This window comes from Oryza brachyantha, chromosome 6 (genome assembly GCF_000231095.2).
Source record: "Oryza brachyantha chromosome 6, ObraRS2, whole genome shotgun sequence".
NCBI lineage: Eukaryota > Viridiplantae > Streptophyta > Magnoliopsida > Poales > Poaceae > Oryza > Oryza brachyantha.
Genome location: NC_023168.2, coordinates 1,558,212 through 1,576,577, shown reverse-complemented (window position 1 = coordinate 1,576,577; position 18,366 = coordinate 1,558,212). Strand labels below are relative to the sequence as shown.

The 18,366-nt window shown below is 44.4% G+C and overlaps 3 protein-coding genes across 3 annotated transcripts; all 3 read right to left on the bottom strand.

Moving 5' to 3' along the window:
• Nucleotides 1-1,913: 1,913 nt before the first annotated feature.
• Nucleotides 1,914-3,570, bottom strand: LOC102716508 (malonyl-CoA:anthocyanidin 5-O-glucoside-6''-O-malonyltransferase-like). Its single transcript, XM_006656566.2, has 2 exons — nt 2,827-3,570; nt 1,914-2,713 (listed from the first exon to the last, which is right to left on the bottom strand). Exons 1-2 carry the CDS (start codon nt 3,568-3,570, stop codon nt 2,033-2,035), a joined length of 1,425 nt encoding a protein of 474 aa, XP_006656629.2. The 3' UTR covers nt 1,914-2,032.
• Nucleotides 3,571-5,011: 1,441 nt separating this feature from the next.
• Nucleotides 5,012-6,652, bottom strand: LOC102716224 (anthocyanin 5-aromatic acyltransferase-like). Its single transcript, XM_040524859.1, has 2 exons — nt 5,892-6,652; nt 5,012-5,725 (listed from the first exon to the last, which is right to left on the bottom strand). Exons 1-2 carry the CDS (start codon nt 6,645-6,647, stop codon nt 5,012-5,014), a joined length of 1,470 nt encoding a protein of 489 aa, XP_040380793.1. The 5' UTR covers nt 6,648-6,652.
• Nucleotides 6,653-11,951: 5,299 nt separating this feature from the next.
• LOC102715950 (anthocyanidin 3-O-glucoside 6''-O-acyltransferase-like) lies at nt 11,952-13,899 on the bottom strand. Its single transcript, XM_040525242.1, has 2 exons — nt 13,001-13,899; nt 11,952-12,924 (listed from the first exon to the last, which is right to left on the bottom strand). The coding sequence occupies exons 1-2, from the start codon at nt 13,730-13,732 to the stop codon at nt 12,199-12,201; spliced, it is 1,458 nt and encodes a 485-aa protein (XP_040381176.1). The 5' UTR covers nt 13,733-13,899; the 3' UTR covers nt 11,952-12,198.
• Between the last annotated feature and the right edge of the window lie 4,467 nt (nt 13,900-18,366).

The window sequence follows — 18,366 nt, the reverse complement described above, 5'->3', positions numbered from 1 at the left end:
ATTTTCTCAATCTAAACACCACCTATGTTGGACGGGTAGTGCCAGGCAGTCACTAAGCTGACAGCGAGTGATGAAAATGCGTGAAAAGGAAAAAGTAATGTGTATGGTTAGGCCTCGTTTAAATTGCAAAAAGATTTTGTAAAAACATCACGTCAAATTTTAAACAGTATTAAACATAGTGTAATTAAAAAACAAATTTCAGATTCCGCCTGGGAACCGCGAGACGAATTTTTTGAGCCTAATTAATCCGTCATTAGCGCATGTTGGCTACTGTAGCACTTATGGCTAATCACGTACTAATTAGACTCAAAAGATTCGTCTCATGATTTCTCACATATATAACTATGTAATTAGTTTTTCGTTTGGTCTATGTTTAATACTCTATTTAGGTGTTCTTTGGGTGAAAATTTTTGGAAACTAAACAACCCCTTAGAATAACAAAAAAAAAGACTACTATGTATTTGTGAATTTTATAGTGGCAGGGAAAGAAATGTGCTTAATTAAGAAAACTCTTTTAACCACACGATTGATGTATATTTATTCACTCGTATCGCATGTTATCTAAATAACTATTATTTTTAAATAAATTAAAAAATATTAATATTTTTTTATTTTTAAGACAATGGATTAAATAAATACTGAGCACTTTAGACCAAAATGGGTGTACATGGCGCCTTACTTATACGTGAAGAAAACACACGCAATAGACAGAAAGACACCACATAAGGGAGAAAAAACACGATATTTCTAACTTCTTCAACCGCTCATAGGAAACAACACTTAGGCCACATTCGACCCCATGGCAACGTAACTAAACCCTCTCATTTTCTGCACGTACGTTTTCTGAATTGTTAAACGATGTATTTTTTACGAAAATTTTCTATAGAAAAATTATTTTAGAAAATCATATTAATCTATTTTATATTTTTTAAATAATTAATAATTAATTAATCATATACTAATATATTACTATATTTTTTACGCTAGATAATTAACCCCCTCCCCTCATGCTGGCTACCGCGGCCTTACTATTATTTCCAAACAGCATCTATAAACAGGCTTCTCTCGCCTGCAATCAGAGATACTGCACTGTGGGTGGAAAATATGCCAGCAGAAGACCAATCTGTAGCAACAGACTGGAAGCTCGTTTCCTCTTCAGCTCTCCAGTCTGTAACCCCGGCTAATATGTCAGACTGTACTTGTATCCGGCTAGGCTATCTTGCATGCTTCCTTCAATGTTGTCATCATCTTTCCTAAAAAAAATAGCGATCAATACCGTACCTAATATATTTCCCCAAAAATCACCGGTAAAAATGAATTTATTGTCGAACCATTGAAGACCACGTTATTTCTATTTAACCCCGCCACCCAACATAAGGCTGCTATGCTAATATAAATTTAGTTTTTTTTATCTTGGGTTTAACATCATTTAGCCAACTACCAAAAAGATTAGCCACATTAATTAGTTGGTTGGATGCCAAGCAAGGCAAACAAAAAAACCATTCCATATATATCGTACTAACGGAGAATCAAATAAGATATTGAACTGTCTCTTTAGAACTACAATATATGATATATTATTGCCTAAATTTAACCTTAACATGTTGTAAGTTGTAACAAAAAGAAACATCAAACGCATAAGACACAAAGGTGTTTAATAGCTGACTCTCTCCATCGTCACGTAAGTAAATTTGATAACATGAAAGAAAGACACAGAGAGAGAAAAACGTTATTATGCATGACAACGGCTTAGAGTCGACTCTTAGCATTTATTCAAGGACACTTTCTTGCTTCATGATATATAAAAAGAAAACTAACACAATAAAAAATATTTTATTATATTGATGTAGAAATCACATCTAATCTTACTTTTACCTAAATCATTATAAAATAGACTCTTATTGCTGATGTGGTTTGAGAAAAAGCCCACAATGAGCTCTCGCATTAGACATGCCTAATGGCCGGACTGATACAGTATGATTTTAGATCAATTTCCGTACGTGCACCATAAATTCTAAATCCAGATCGATGATCAGGCTGGCGCCAGCAGCTGCCGCCGGAAGTTGGCCGCGAACGCATCCATGTGGGCGCCGCCGAGCACCGCCGACACCTGCACGCCGCCGCCCGCCGCGCCGAGCAGCGACACCAGCTCGTCGCCGTACACGGTGACCAGCTCCACGCGGCTCGGCGCGCCCCACCCGAAGTCCGCCTCGTACGCCATATACCGGTGCGACGACCCCGCCACCGTCATCCTCCCCTTGGGGATGGCCGCCAGCCGCGACCCCAGGCGCTGCGCGTCGGGCACCGGGTCCTCCAGGTCCTCCCTGATCGCCGTCTGGATAGCCGCGGCGGCGTGCGCGAGGCCGGCCACGTCGTCGCCGCCGCACAGGTCGCCGGCGCTGGCCCTGGCGATTGCTACGGAGACGCAGTTGCCGAAGTAGCCCTCGTCGGCCGGCGGCCGCAGCCGGCGCCGGCAGTCCGCGCTCACCATGAAGTAGACGTCGTCGTCGGCGTCGAGGGACTTGGCGCGCACGACGGACGTCCACGCCAGGGAGGTGATGGCCACGTAGGTCGACAGCCGGTTGTGCAGCTGCTCGCGGCCGGATTTGCTCTCCGATATGCGCTGCTTCAGCGACTGGATCTCGCCGGCGCTGAGGAAGAAGGTCCTCCTCCTCTGCTGCGCCATGTCGATCGGCTTCGAGTGTAGCGTCACCTGCATATTGGAATTGCGATACATGTTTGATTCACTGAACAATTAAATCTTCCACTAATAAATTCTTGTACAAAATATGAAACCATTTTGGATTCAAGAAACGGCGAGTTCACCACTGGAAGCGCGGGTGACATCTTGTGCAAGATCCCGCGGGCAATGGCACGGCCATCGGCCGTCGGGTGCCGAACCATCGAGCGGTCGAACGTCGGCGGCACGAGGCCCGGCGCCCCTGCCGGCGAGCCTCCCCGCGCCGCCGCGACCCACGCCTTGATGAACTGCCACACCGACTGGCCGTCGGCGACCGCGTGGTGAATGGCCACACCGACGGCCACCGCGCCGGTGGCGGTGGCGCGTTCGTCTCTAGGCCTCGTGACCTGCACGGCGAGAATCAGGGACGGGAGCCTGCCCACCACGAGCTCCGGGACAAGCTGCATGAACGCCTCGACGTTGTGCTCCTCGTCGCTGGCGAGGCGGCGCATATCGCCGACGCCGCCGGAGTACTCCGCCTCGACGAACTCGACGCCGGAGGAGGAGACGGCATCTGGAGAGAAGTCGATGACGACGTCGCCGGAGTCGGGGAGGTAGGCCAGCGTCCCGGCGAGGGGCAGGAACACGGCGAGCGCGGCGGCGAGAGAGGACTTGAGCGAGCGGACAATGGCCTGGAACGGCGGGATGCTGTCTCCCTCGTAGAAGAAGAGCCGCTGGATCGGTGCCTTGGAGACGTTGAAGCTGTCAAAGAAGGAGAGCTCGACGGCGCGCGACGGCGGCCATGCGCCGCCGACGACCGCCGCCTCGTCGGGTTGGACACGGGAGACGCCGAGGACTCGCACTTGGGAGGAGGAGGAGGAGGAGCTCATGCTGCTGCCGCTCGAGGACGAACCGAACAAGGTGTCGTGACGTGTCAGGGGTGTGTCCAAATGTTCTAGCTCCAGCGCGTGCGCTGTCTCGAGGACGAACCGACAAGCGTGCGCTGTACAGGACTTGTCCCCCTTATATTATACCAGATATTTGCTTTGGTTCAACAAAAAGTATCTCGAGATACCAAATCATTTTTTTATTATTGGATCTATCTAAATATGTATGTACGCTGTTGGATGTAACAATCAGAAACGATTTAGTACCATGAGTTATCGGTACCTCGAGGTACTTTTTATTATACTATAAAATTGCTTATTATATTATATTATATCATGGCTGCCTCCCTGCACAAAGTAAAACCAGCTAGACAAGTATAGATACTAAGACCGTGTTCAGTAGGTATGGGATAAGTTAGCTTATTCTACGCGGAAAACGTACTAATAAAATAGTACATGATTATTAATTATTAAAAAAATATGAAATAAATTAATATGATTTTTTAAATCAACTTTTCTATAGAAATTTTTTATAAAATATGTACCATTTAGCAGTTCGGGAAATGTGCGCGTGGAAAACGAGAAGGATAACATAAGAGCAAGTTCAATAGTACAGCTAACTACTGGCTCTAATTCATCTATAGTTAATCTAATAACCAATTCATACAATAGTTACCTACAAAACATCAATACATGGTCTCACATGTCATACATATATTTTATCTTAGAGCCCGTGTGCAGCTGGCTACAAATTAGTAGCCCGTCTCCCTTCTCTCTCCTCTTATCTCTTTAAAATATGCTTATAGCTAGCTTATAGCCTGCTATTGTACCTGCTCTAACTTACCGGCCTGCCGAACGCGGCCTAACTAAACGGTCTTACATCCTATTTTTTGCTTCAGTTTGTGCATATAAGCCAAAATTTAAATTTTCAACTTTAAGTTTATAGTAGATTTGAAATTTTTTCACCGATATTTATTTTCTAGCTTTATTTTCTTGATTGTTGAGAATATGTATATAATCTTTTATTTATAAATTATTTTTCGTTTATATAAGTCTATTGGCTTTATGGAAAAGTCAAACAATCACTGGGATTACATTGTAAGGGGAAAGTGTTTTTCATGCCTCAAGGATATATAGTCACTTACATGTCACCTAAATATCATTAACAAATTTGAAGAAAATAACAAGATGAATTAGCACATGATATATAACTTTTATAAATATGTATGTTTAAATTTAGCCAGTATAAGTACTGCAAAAGGAAAATAACAAATACAATTGTAATGATGTGTATACCAGTTTCAATTTAGTTATCCGTTCACAAATTATATAAATTAAATTTTAACTTGTATATTTATAAAATGATATGTCACATTTAACACATCACATCAATATTTTAGAAATATTTTTAGTGACTATTTAGTTGACATACACGGCCCAAGTGCTAGCAAGTTCGTCTTGCTGCTGCAGTTTGCAGCCAGATGGTTTCAAAAGCATCCATGTAAGCGTCGTTGAGCGACACCGACACCTGCACGCCGCCGTCCGCCGCGCCGAGCAGCATCACCAGCTCGCGCGCGAACGGCGATACCAGCTCGACGCGGCTCGGCGCGCCCCACCCGAAGTCCGTCTCGTACGCCATGAACCGGTTGGACGAGCCCACCGCCGTCACCCGCTCCGGCGGGAGGCTCAGGTGGAACTGGAGCCAGCGCTCGATGTCGCCGAGCGGGTCCTCCAGCTGCTCGCGGATCGCCGCCCCGATCGCGGCGGCGGCGCGCGCGAGCCCTTCGTCGCCGTCGCCGCGGAGGGCGCCCACGTTGGCGCGCGCGTAGCACGCCGCGACGCAGTTGCCGAAGTATCCCCGGTCGACCGGCGGGCGGAGGCGGCGCCGGCTGTCGGCGGTGACCATGAGGTAGGCGTCGTCGGCGGGGTCGTGCGGCTTGGCGCGGACGACGGACGTCCAAACCAGCGACGCGATGGCGACGTACGCGGTTACGACTACCGGAGCCTCCTCAGCCGCAGCCTCACGCGGTGGCTCGCCGGCGGCGACGATGCGTAGCGAGATGCGACGCTTCAGCGACTGGATTTGGTCGGCCCGGAGAAGGAAGGTCCTCGTCCGCTGCCCCTTGATGACGTCAGCCGCCACACGTGATAGCTTCACCTGTGCTAGCCAGAAATTCAATTGAGAAATCTTGGATCAGTTCAAATTCAAGTTAAATTTAGTTTATTATGTTCAAATTTTGTTCGATTGTTTTCGTAATTCAAATAGAAGTACTTGGATTTGACAAGAAACTGATGAGTTAATTTGAATTTAAAAACAAGCTTACCGCAGGAAGCGTCGGAGAAGACATCCGAAGGAACATGCCGGCGAACTCTTCGCTTCTGGGATGGCGAATCAACGACCGGTCAAACGTCGGCGGCAGGAGGCCCGGCGCCGCCGGCGAGCCCACCAGCGCAGCCGCCGACCACGCCTTCATGAACTGCCACAGCGACTGGCCGTCGGCCACCGCGTGGTGCATGGACACCCCGACCGCCACGGCGCCGACCGCGTCGCCCTCGTCCCCCGCCGGCCTGGTCACCTGCACGGCGAGCACCGGGGCTGGCAGGTGCTCCACATCGAGCTCCGGCACGAGCTCCATGAACGCCTCCACGTTGTGCTCGACGTCGCCTGCGAGGCGGCGCATGGCGTCGAGCGCGCTCTCTAGCTCGTCGTCGACGTGGCAGTACTCGGCCTCGACGAACTTGACGCCCGGAGAGACGGCGGCGCCGGCGGGGGAGCAGTCGATGGCAACGTCTCCAAGCGCCGCGCGGAAGGTCAGCTTTCCGGCGAGGGGGAGGTAGACGGCGAGGGTGGCGGCGAGGGAAGATTTCAGGGAGCTGACGAGCGACGGGAAGGGCGGGAGGTCGGGCCCCTCGTAGAAGAAGAGACGCTGGATCGGCATCATGGAGACGAACATGACGTCGAAGAAGGAGAGCTTCACGACGCCGTCGCCGGCGGCCACCAGTTGCAGCTTGCCGCCGCCGGTGGTTCGCTGTGGCTGGACATGGGTGACGCTGAGGACTCGCACTGATCTGGAGCTCATGGTACGTGCAGTGCAATTGGACAGTAAATTTGCAAGAAACTGGGTCAATTTATAAGCCCGGACGAAATGCAAATCGTGATGTGTAGATTCTTCAGCGTCTGGATGTGGAATTTCTAGCGTGAAGAACTGCAAAAACAACGGACCTTACGACCGCCATTTTTTACTTGGACTGGCCAGCATCTGGTTTTACCATTCCAACGGCACGTCTCCATCACATCTTGTTTATCCAGATTCCAGAATGAGATATGAACAGTAAATGGGCCGTTCAGCAGGCCCAATGATCCGAGCCTTCCTCAGCAGCTAATCTCGGGCTCTTACGTTCTGGGCTTTGTCCCAGACTCCTGGGAAAAACCAGTGGAAATTCGAATTTTGCGCTCTTTGCTAAGGACACCGTAATGTCGTGTTTCGGCTGAAGGGCACCATAAGAAGTGGCAATTAGCTACTTGACACCGATGATATTATTTTATAATTTTTGTTGGTTTTAGAGAGAGAAAACATGATCAGAGCATCAAAATGCTTTTGTCCGATGACGACACCATATCAAAAATCCATTTATAGTGTAGCTAGCGCTGAGCCGTTTTTTTGTCATTCTCAGCTTCTCCTCTGAGAGCCCGTTCTTATCATCATCCTATGTCTTTGACGTGAAAGAGACAAAGGCATTTTGATATTTTCACCATATTTTCTCTCTAAAACCAACAGAAACTATAAAATAATATTGTAGGTGTTTAGTGGCTAATTACCAACTTTCTAGGGTATTCTTTGGCCAAAACACACCCTTGCAATATTCTATGACAAAGAACGCAAACTTCTAGCTGCCTATAGCAAAATTTCCCAGACTAATAATCCTCATTCTTGTATTTGCACGGAGAGGCGGGCGAGAGGGGTATAATAGTTCTATACATTCTAAAAATAAAAGCACCAGGTAGAGTTTAAACTATTGAGATCACAACACAAAATTAACCAAACCGCCTTTCATCAAACTTAGTAAAGCCAAACATACAATGGGTGGAGCTACATTGGACATGGGGTTTCTAGCAACCCGGTCAAAAAAAATTAACTAGAATTAATCTATTTTCACCATATACGGATATCTTTTGATCCAAACTTAAGGAACTGTATTAGCTGAAACTCATTTAAAAGCACCAAAACCAAATAAGTGGACATCCCTCTTGCTACCTCTGTCCTATAATATTTTTTGATTTCTGTGTACTCGTCTTATTTAAAAAATTTATACAAAACCTTAAAAATTAGTCACGTATAAAATACTATTCATGTTTTATTTCGGAACGGAGGCAATATTCCGTTATAGCTAGGTCATCATAAACTGTAGTCCGGTGCGCATAGTTGGTGCAGTTCTGATTCACTCGCACGAGCATGCTAGCAGCATCAGTACATGCATCTGGTGGTCAACTTGTTGTGTTCTTGTACGTAGTAGAATCAAACTAACGGAAGAACAAGCTCCATCTCGTGGTCGTAGTCGAACACGAAATAATCTAAATCCATCTCCGCCGTCGATGTTGTCGCCGTCGTCAAGGTTCGCCGGCACATGGGGCAAGTCGTCCGAAGCTTCACCCGCGTCCATGTCTCCAGGCACCGGTCGTGGAAGCGGTGCGCGCACGGCGTCTCCACCCACGCCGTCGTCGACGTGTCCGGCGTCTTCTTCCCCCGCCGCCGCCGTCCAAGCATATCGGACAGTCGCTGCCTCGACGACGCCGGCCACTGGCGCCGGACCGCCGTCGATGTGGAGCGGATCATCGTGGTCGTCCAAACGGGATGCCATGGCAACGGTCCGGTGCACCGACGAGTCGACGTCGCCTAATCGGTGTTGGTCGCCATGCACCTTCCGGATTGAAAGACTCGGATTCGAAATCTGATACCACTTCCAAGTTAAATTCATCAAGTTAAATTCAGCCACTCAAAAGTCAAACTGATATGGACCGGCCATCATACTCGTAGTTGGGAATTTGACCAATCGGGATCCTCAACTTCTTTTGTAGCGCTATATAGTCCGGATTATTTGTTGTTTTTTACTCGCACGTGTTCCTGAATTATTAAATTGTGTACGTATTTTCTTAATACAAAGTTTCTACAGAGAATTTATCGTTTTATCTTTATAATACAAAATTTTAACTTTGTAGCAGTTAATTATATCGTCTACACTATTAAATATAAAAAAATTGATACTCTTTTATCTTTTATCTTTCCTCCGTATAAGAACACTTCCTCTTGCACAAAGAAGAATTTCTCTTTGGGCCAGAACAGTACTGGGATTGATTCCTGGCACCTCAATTAGTAAAGCTTCTAGTTTCTTCATTTTCGTTTGTATTTAGGATGAACCACGACATTCAACTTATAAATTGCACTGCCGCCTGATTTTCATTTGTATTTAGGATGGGGGCATTGATATTGTTGGCTAATTAATCATTATCTTTGTTTTATATTATAAGATCTTTAGTCCTCTATTATAATATCTTCTAATTCTCACTGAATTTAGATGGAAGTAATGAATCTTAACACAAATAAAAAATAATCATTTATCTATGGTTGAATCTTAGCTATGTCCAGAATATCTTATTAATATAACTGGATGGAGTATTTAAAGTTGGTACATGAATTTTGGCTTTAACTTTTTTATTTTTTTGTGTAAATGTAGTTAAAAATAAGAGATATTTGACTTTTTTTAAAAATCCATAGAACCATGACGCATCGGCGCATGAGACAGGTCGCTTGTTTCACATGCGCCCATGTCTTCACCCATGTCTTGTTTGTTTTTCGCGTCAGTTACTTAACCAACCAAAGATCAAAGCCAACCTCAGTTTCATGTCATCGGGCTGGTTTGACGGTAACATCATGTCACTGTGTTGGTGGTGGTCGCTGCCGTCGTGATCATGGCTAGGTAGCTAGGAACAAGATCCTCCAACGTAAAGTCAATATCAATGTAATTTAACGTCAGAAGATCCGCTTCCGGTTAAGGGTATAAGTGAGCCAACCCACAAACCCCACTTATAAACTAATTAAGTGGGTAACCCGTCTTAGGTCTTGTTCGGACCGTTCAGTTAATCCCAATCACAATGGGATTTGAAAGGATTAGTGAGGGATTAATTTCACACCTATTATGGTGTGGAATTATTCTCCCTCAATCCTCTTCCATTCCTACCTCTTGGGGATTAACCGAACAGGGTCTTTATAAACGAGTTGACCTACACTGTTGCTTCCGGTAGCTCGGAGCGATCTTCTCCGAGATCCATGACAAGCAAAACGACATCAATGACTCGTTACATTAATTGTACATAGTATATAATATGATATGATAGCCTAGCTATTTATACCGATAATCAGTCGGATTTGGTGTTCAAAGCAGGAAGAAAGTAGCCCTCGAACGCAGCCTTGTGTGCCCGGTCAAGCGCGCCGGAGATCTATACCTCGCCGGCGGCCGCCGCGAAGAGGGCCGGCACGACGTGGATGCGGAACATGGGGCTGAGCTACACGCGGCCGGGTGCGCCCCACCCGAAGTCTGTCGTCTCGTACGCCATGAACCGATGCGACGAGCTCGCCTGCGTGAGCGCGACCCTCCATGAACCGGGGCCTTAGACGGACACGAGCTCGACGCTGCCGCGCGAGCTCCATCTCGTGGTCGTCGTAGTCGAACACGGAATCATCTAAATCCACCATCTCCGGCGGCGTCGATGCCGCCGCCGCAGCCGCCGCCGTCGTCAAGGTTCGCCGGCACATGGGGCAGGTCGTCCGAAGCTTCACCTGCGTCCATGTCTCCAGGCACCGCCCGTGGAAGCGGTGCGCGCACGGCGTCTCCACCCACGTCGACGACGCGTCGTCCGGCGTCTTCTCCTCCTCCCCGCCGTCGCCGCCGTCCAAGCATATAGGACAGTCGCTGCCGTCGCTCGGCGCCTCCACCGTCCTCAGCTCTGCCATGGCAATGGCCGGTGCACCGACGACTGTTCGCTCGACGTCGTACGTGCCGCCGGTGTCGTCGCCCATCAAACTAACGTCCATATATATAACTCACGCAAACGTACGTGTAATCGTTCGGTGCCGGGTTCGATTCCGATTCCGACAGATTATTTCCGAGTTCCTTCTTGTTTTTTTTTTAATTTTTTATCTTAATAAATATATCAAGACAATTGATGTAAAATTTAAATAAAACAATTATCACCTAAATAAACAATCTTACATATATCAATACAATTCATGTAAAATTTAAATAAAACAACTATCACCTAAGTACGCTCTCAAAATAAATCATTATTATTATGATTTTAGGATAGATTATTTTGATTGGTGTACAAAGTTGACGAGCAAAAATATTTCTACAATAAATATTTTATTTATGTATAAAGGTTATGAACAGAAATATTTTATTTAAGTTTAAAGTTTATAGATTGTGAAAGCAAGGGTGTTTTGAATCATGTTGTGATGAAAAATTGGTCGATTCATGTGAGTGCATTGGACTAATGTGGGTCAGGTCGCGAAATCTGTGCCTACAAAACGATGGTTCGGATTGTTTGTGTGCAAGTACTTGGAGTTAACATTAGTCAACGACCGACCAATTTTAGTACTTCTCCAAGATCCATGGCAAGCAAACACATTAACAAAGCGTTACATTGTAGTACTGACTAGTTGATACCCCGCGAGTTACCGTGGGCATATTAGAAATTTCAAAAATTTAATCATTATTATAAACGATTAGCATGCATGCAGTTTTAAATTTGTAATAAAAACCATAACATCAGTTAATAATTTGAATTTATAATGGATTGCAAGCACAATTAATGAACAAATACATGTCATACCAAATGAAGGACGTATAAAAGACAATGTAAAGATATAGAGTAACATGCAAATATATCTGGTGTATTATTTTATTGATCACATTAAATAGTAAAAAGGTAGTGATAGCTGAAGCTAAATTGAAATAGAAGGTATGTATCTAACAATATAAGTATTAAATCTAACTGTTAGTATCTCCATCACTGAAATTGTGAATGGATTAGTACCAAATCTATGTCTTTGTCTCCATGGTGGGCTTTTGGGCTGAAGAGGATGAGTGGATTTAATGGTCTGAAATCTATGTACACTTGACGATAGATCCAAAGTTGGCCAGCTTTGATCGGACGGCCGTAATTTCATGATGATGTGTCTTTGTAGGAATTTAGCTTTATGGATGAACTAGTGTATCGAAAGACATGGTGGTCTTTTTTCTGAAGAGGATGAATAAATCTAATGGTCTGAAATCCATGTATATGTCGAATGGTTATAATTTCACGATGACGTGACCTTCTAGGAATCCAGTTTTATGGGTAAACTATATAGGAAAATAAGATAGGATATGGGATAGTACGTAGAGACTTTGTGTAAATTTATCACTATTTCTTCTTTTATTGCAAGGATCCACTCGAATAATAGTTGTAGTAGTAATTTGTAATTTTTATTGATAGTAGTAATTTTGTAATTATTAACGATAGTTTTACATAAGGATTCACACCGATTATAAATTTGCAATTGCCCCCGTGTAATGATATGATATCGTAGCTATTTAGACGGATAAGAATGAGTCGGATTCGGTGTTCAAAGCAGGAAGAAAGTAGCTCTCGAACGCCGCCTTGTGCGCCCGGTCAAGCGCGACGGACACCTGCACCCCGCCGCCGGCCGCCGCCAGGAGCGCCACCACGTCCATGCGGTACACGGACACGAGCTCCACGCGGCGGGGCGCGCCCCACCCGAAGTCCGTCTCGTACGCCATGAACCGGTGCGACGAGCTCACCTGCGCGATCCTTTCCTTGGTGGGCGCCTTCGTCTCCGGCTCGCTCCACCGCGCGACGTCGGCGAGCGGGTCGTCGCGCTCCAGGTGCTCGCGGACCGCGCTCTGGAACGCGACGGCGGCGCGCGCCAGGCCGTCGCCGGCGCAGAGGTCGGCGACGGAGGCCCTCAGGTAGCAGCCCTTCACGCAGTTGCCGAAGTAGCCGTCGTCGACCGGTGGCCGCAGGCGGCGGCGCAGGTCACCGGGGATCATGAAGTAGACGTCGCCGTCGCCGCCTCCGGCGACGCTGCTCGAGAACTTGGCGCGAACGAGTGACGTCCAGTAGAGAGACAGCACGGCTACGTGGGTGGTTGGCGCCTCCATCGTCGTTAGCTCCTTCGTCTCGGCGAGCTCGCTCATGGCGAGCATCTGCTGCTTCAGTGATTGGATTTGGTTTGGCCGGAGCTGGTAGGTCTTCCTCCATTGCCGTGCCGTGTCTGGCTCTGGAAACATTGAACAATTCTGCACTTCCACACCAATTATTGGTTTAATTATCTAATTATCTCATCAATAATCGATTGATTAGTTAAATGATTACCACTAATGGCAGCGCCGGGGCAAACACGCGGAGGAAAATGCGGGACAGCTCTTCGTCTTTGGGATGGCGAAGCACCGCTTTCCGGTCGAACACCGGAGTTGCCACGGTCGCCGCCGGCGACCCCTCCCGCGACGCCGTGGACCATGCCCTCATGAACTGCCAAACGGCCTGCCCGTCGCCCACCACGTGGTGGATGGACACGCCGATGGCGACGATGCCGCCGCCGTCGCGGGCTGGCCTCGTAACCTGGACGGCGAGCAGAGGGGCAGGGAGCCTCCCGACGTCCATCTCCGGCACGAGCCGCTTGAAGGCCTCCGTGTGGTGCTCGTCGTCGCCGGCGAGGCGGAGCATGTCGACGGCGGCGTGGGTGTGGTCGTACTCGGCCTCGACGAACATGACGCCCGGAGAGACGGCCCCGGCGGAGCAGTCGATGACGACGTCGTCGTGGGCGGGGCGGTGGGTCAGCTTGCCGGCGAGCGGCGTGAACGCGGCGAGGGTGGTGGCGAGGGAGGACTGGAGGGAGCGGACGAGGTCCGGGAAGGGCGGCAGGTCGCCGCCCTCGTAGAAGAAGAGCCGCTTGAGCGGCGTGAGGGCGACGAACGTGGTGTCGAGGAAGGAGAGCTTGATAACGTCGCCGCCGACGGCGTGCGGTGGCGCTCCGCCACCGCCGGCTGGTGATGCGCCGGCGGGGAGGACATGAGTGACGTTGACAAGTCGCACTTGGGACCTCATCACTGTTCGCAGCGAGCAATTGATTCTCACCTAACATTTTTGATAAAACGCAAGACGAAAGTCTCTTAAATTCAAGGGTCGTGTAGTGATCCGTTCGAGAATTTTAGTTTTGTCGATTAAATCTGATCATTATTGCTAGATGAAAATTTAAACGCAACTTAGAAGATTCATACACGTCCTTTCCCTAGCCCCTGTGCATGTTTAACAGAAAAATAAAAAAATTAAACGTTTGATCAGTAGCAAAAGTGTTAATTTAAATATCGTAACTAAAAAACTTAAACTTATTTTGGTTTAAGATAATTGTGAGCGAAGTTTATTTTTAAGTTTTATTTTTTACATATAAAGATAGGTATATAATAATTTTATTCATAAATTATTTTTCATTTACAAACCTCTATGCATCTAAAACTCTCTGTACCTATTTAGAACGCAGAAAATTTACACAATATCCACAGTAAAAATTTCAGTTCGTATAATTTCCCTTTGTAAATTCTTGAAACCAAAGAGGAAAGCCCTTTCTTGTTAGCGGCTTTTACAAATTTACCGTTGTTTTTTCTATATCATAAGGGCGCCACTAAAATATCTGTTTTAGTAATAATTTGCAATAACGATTTAAACTAGTGCTAAGTTTACTTGGCCGCTTCTTGTTATTGATGGGAACTAGGGTCGGTGGGCATGTACTGTCCTATCTTCAAATTTGTTGGCACACCTTCTTTGTCCCCGAAACTTTATCTTTAGGAATTATTGTATTGAAATATGATAAAATAGTAGACAAATATTTTAGAAATTTGCAATTGCGATTTAAATCAGTGCTAAATTTGCAATTGCTTATTATTGTTATTAATGTTGAATAGTGTCGGTGGGCATGTACTGTAATATCGTCAAAAAATTTATTGATAGAACACCTTCTTTGTCCCAAAAACTTTATTTTAGGAATTATTGTATTAGAATATGATAAAGTAGTAGAAAAATGCATTGGGATTTAAAAGTGTACGTGACACATGCATTGATGTTTGAAAAACACATTTCTATCTTTATAGTCTTATATATGTGATTGCAACAATATCATTAAAATCAGAGATATGTCATTCTGACCTATATGTCATTGACTCATACGGGTCCCACACATCATTATAATACCAATAGCATATCTTTAACTTTATAAAATTATAAAAAATTATAATGATATGTTTGTAAATTTTATAAAAAGCCTTCTGGGACGAAGGGAGTAGTATTTGCTTGTTCGCTGTATTTATAATGATTTGATCCGAAGAAATGAACGGCCATACTGTAGTAGATATTTAAGGGGTTGGTCGGATCAATCTATCAAATATGACGATGGATTGATCAGCTAATGTCAAACAAAAGTACCCGTGACGTATTTAGAGAGGTCGGATCAATCTATATAAAACATGACGATGGAGATTGATCCGCTAATGTAAAACAAAAGTATTTAGAGAGTGGTCCCGTGAAAAGGAAAATAACTTCTATGAAGAAAAGAAAGATAAAATCCCTCAATAATATATGATGCTAATTTTTAAAATAATTTTATACTTGTGTTGTATATATTTAATATTATATATTTACAATATTAAAACATTATATAATCCTGAATACAACGCTGACACCAAAGATGTCAGCACGTACCTAACTCAGTATAGTCGTAATTATTGGTATAATTTACTATCTTTTTTTAAGAGATGGATACAAAAAATGCTAGCCATGACGTCGTAATTAAAGTCTTGGAACGTTACGTCGTAGTTCCCCGTCTACTTCACTGTACACACGATGCAGACAAGCAAAAAGCGGGATGAGATCCTCTTGAGGAAGAAAATGGTGCTATAGTGATTAGGATTAGCTTGTCTTTTTGGACGTGAGATCATCAATAGACGGTTAAAAATAAAGACCTACGGTACAACACCTAAACACTGTTGGTACAGTAGAAGACACTGTTCAAATGTGCATCACTGTTACTCAAGACACAAATTACTCTCTGCATTTACAGCCGAGGAACCGCACCCAGCAAACACATGATGCGGGCGAGCGAGATAACGAAGAACGAGAAAAAAAATCATCTATTGCATAAGACATGATTTCTACACCATATTATCTAAAACATAAAAGAGATGACTATAAATTTAAATGTATTAGTAGTGTTTGTATTAGAAAAGTGATATTTAGAAAGCATCACATTAAATCTTTAGACATTTATAGAACATTAAACATAGATGAAAAAAACTAATTATACAGGTATAGGAGAAATCGTGAGACAAATCTTTTAAACCTAATTAGTTTATGATTAGCCATAAGTGCTACAGTAACCTACATGTACTAATAATAGATTAATTAGACTCAAAAGATTTATCTCGCGATTTCCAGGCGAGCCGTGAAATTCGTTTTTTCATTCGTGTCTAAAAATCCTTTTCGACATCCGATCAAACATTTGATGTGACACCTAAAAATTTTCTTTTCCCCAGCTAAACACCCACTAAGAGCTCCATGGGACCTATAGTAGTTGGGCCATAATGACATTGTGAGCTCGGTAGCCCATACAAGTATTGTGATCTGGAATTTTTATTTTCATACTTTTTTATTAAAAATTAACAAAAATAGTTTTTTGTTTGAGAAAATCTTAAAACTAGATCCCAAACACTCAACCAGTGGACGATATATATAAAATAACCACTAACTAAATGATATATCTGATGTGGCGAATGTCTATGGGTGTCCATGACAAGCTGTAAGCACTTAACAGGTAGGGGATGTCGATTTCAGGTGGCCCCTTAATGCCTTATTATTGGGCATTTTATTCACCCTTAGGGGGCTACATGCAAAAACATCCTTCTTCTTTCCCCCTCAAGAGTAGGAACATTTTGCAAATGTCCCCATTAATGTTAAGTAGGTGGGTTTTAACGGGGCCACCTATAAATATGGAAAGTAACATTAGCTAATTTATAAACACTTTCTATAACATCTATATATTTATCTTTATATAAAATCTTTAATATATAGAAAATGTTTGCTTTGTTAGACTTTCTAGAAAGATAATTTCTAATTTAGAAAGTCTCTCAAACGTAGAAAGTCTACATAAGGAGAGAAGGAGTTGTCCTAACCATCTCATTTACGAAGATGATTTTAGCCGTTGAATTTGAAGAATGATAAATGAAGAAAGTAGAATGAGTGAAATCAATTAGTGCACTGTAGAGTAATTTGAGCAAAGTGTATGAAAAAGACCTAATAGGGAGTGAGGAATCAACGTGAGCTGGCTCGATCAGTGAGACTCATCGTTTCTTTATTGATATTACTGCTTAACCACTGACATATTAACATCATCATATCGATCGAGTCCAAGCTAACCCACATGCATGGAACCTCAAGCAGAGTAACTGCAACATATCTCTTCCTCATCAGAGTTGCTCTTCTAGTTGTGGTGTTTACTGCTGGAACAAGCACATTGGTTCACAAAACCATACAAGTATCTCTATCTCCTGCTACTTATTACTGATCATGTAATGTAATTAACCAGAGGAATTTCCTATGTTGGTATTCTTCCTTCCTTCCTTTCTTTCTCCTTTTGCACATATATTCTTACTGTCTGTACTGTATAATAGAAGGTTCTATACTTCTGTACATGTGTTTATGTTCTTTTCAATTTATTAACTATGCACAATAAGTAATTGTTGGCTATATTGATCCATTCACCACATTATCACACAGTTCACTGTAAACATGGGCAAATCCATTTCCCAAATGATATGATATTTTGCACAATGCATGGTTTACAAGGTCGCAATTCTTAGGAGTACCGAAGGGCAACTTAATCCAACGAACTGTGGAATTAGAAGACCTGATAGACCAGAATATTGGTGTAGGTAGACGAGTCGTGCGATACAATCAGACTATTAGTGTTAATATCGTCTACGACGTGCAAGAGGAAACACTTCAATTCATCTTAGTAGCGAATCTAGGACCCGAAGACTAGGGGAGCTGGTTACCTTTTTTTCTCTAGCTCCTCTCTTTTTCTTCATCCTCTCTTCTCCCCAATTTTCCATGGAGGATCCAGCATGTAGGGGGGCTGGAGCCCCCCAACCCCATTGCTGGATCCACCCCTAGTTTAGCTGCACATAAGATGGTCAGTAATGGTTGTATGTATCCTAGCCATAGGATAGAGTCAAAATAGTTGGAGATATACGTGACAATATGAGTGAGATGCTCCTGATTTGGTGAAGCCGTGAAGTGATTTCATGGCAAGAGAATATATCCTAGTCAGCATCTTTGCATGCATGGTAGTTGCACATCGCATGAGCCTGAAGAATTCCATGAGTCTTGGTCATGTGATCAGTTCTCGTCCTTTCGTATTTGAGTAGTTTATATATATGAAAGAAAAATGGCGTGAGTAGTGTAGTGTGCAAAAGCCGACCAAAACTACTTGCTCTTTTGTTCTTGTGGGGTGTGCTTTCACCCGTGAGAGAGAACTTGAGGGTTTCTATTGAGTAAAGGAGAGATTTTGTTAACGACAGAATTTGGATAATTGTCGTTGGAGATTAAACTGTGATTAAAGAACGAATCGAACAAGAAACATGATAATCAGATAGAAGAACATATGGAATACAACTCGGATTCAGCCGATAGAG

What these genes read in the sequence shown, in the direction of transcription:
- LOC102716508 (XM_006656566.2), bottom strand. Translation starts at nt 3,570, where the DNA reads ATGAGCTCCTCCTCCTCCTCCTCCCAAGTGCGAGTCCTCGGCGTCTCC. An exon ending in TGTCACCCGCGCTTCCAGTG is followed by an intron (nt 2,714 to 2,826) that starts GTGAACTCGCCG and finishes TCCAATATGCAG; the next exon opens with GTGACGCTACACTCGAAGCC.
- LOC102716224 (XM_040524859.1), bottom strand. Translation starts at nt 6,647, where the DNA reads ATGAGCTCCAGATCAGTGCGAGTCCTCAGCGTCACCCATGTCCAGCCA. An exon ending in CTTCTCCGACGCTTCCTGCG is followed by an intron (nt 5,726 to 5,891) that starts GTAAGCTTGTTT and finishes TGGCTAGCACAG; the next exon opens with GTGAAGCTATCACGTGTGGC.
- LOC102715950 (XM_040525242.1), bottom strand. Translation starts at nt 13,732, where the DNA reads ATGAGGTCCCAAGTGCGACTTGTCAACGTCACTCATGTCCTCCCCGCC. An exon ending in CCCCGGCGCTGCCATTAGTG is followed by an intron (nt 12,925 to 13,000) that starts GTAATCATTTAA and finishes GTGGAAGTGCAG; the next exon opens with AATTGTTCAATGTTTCCAGA.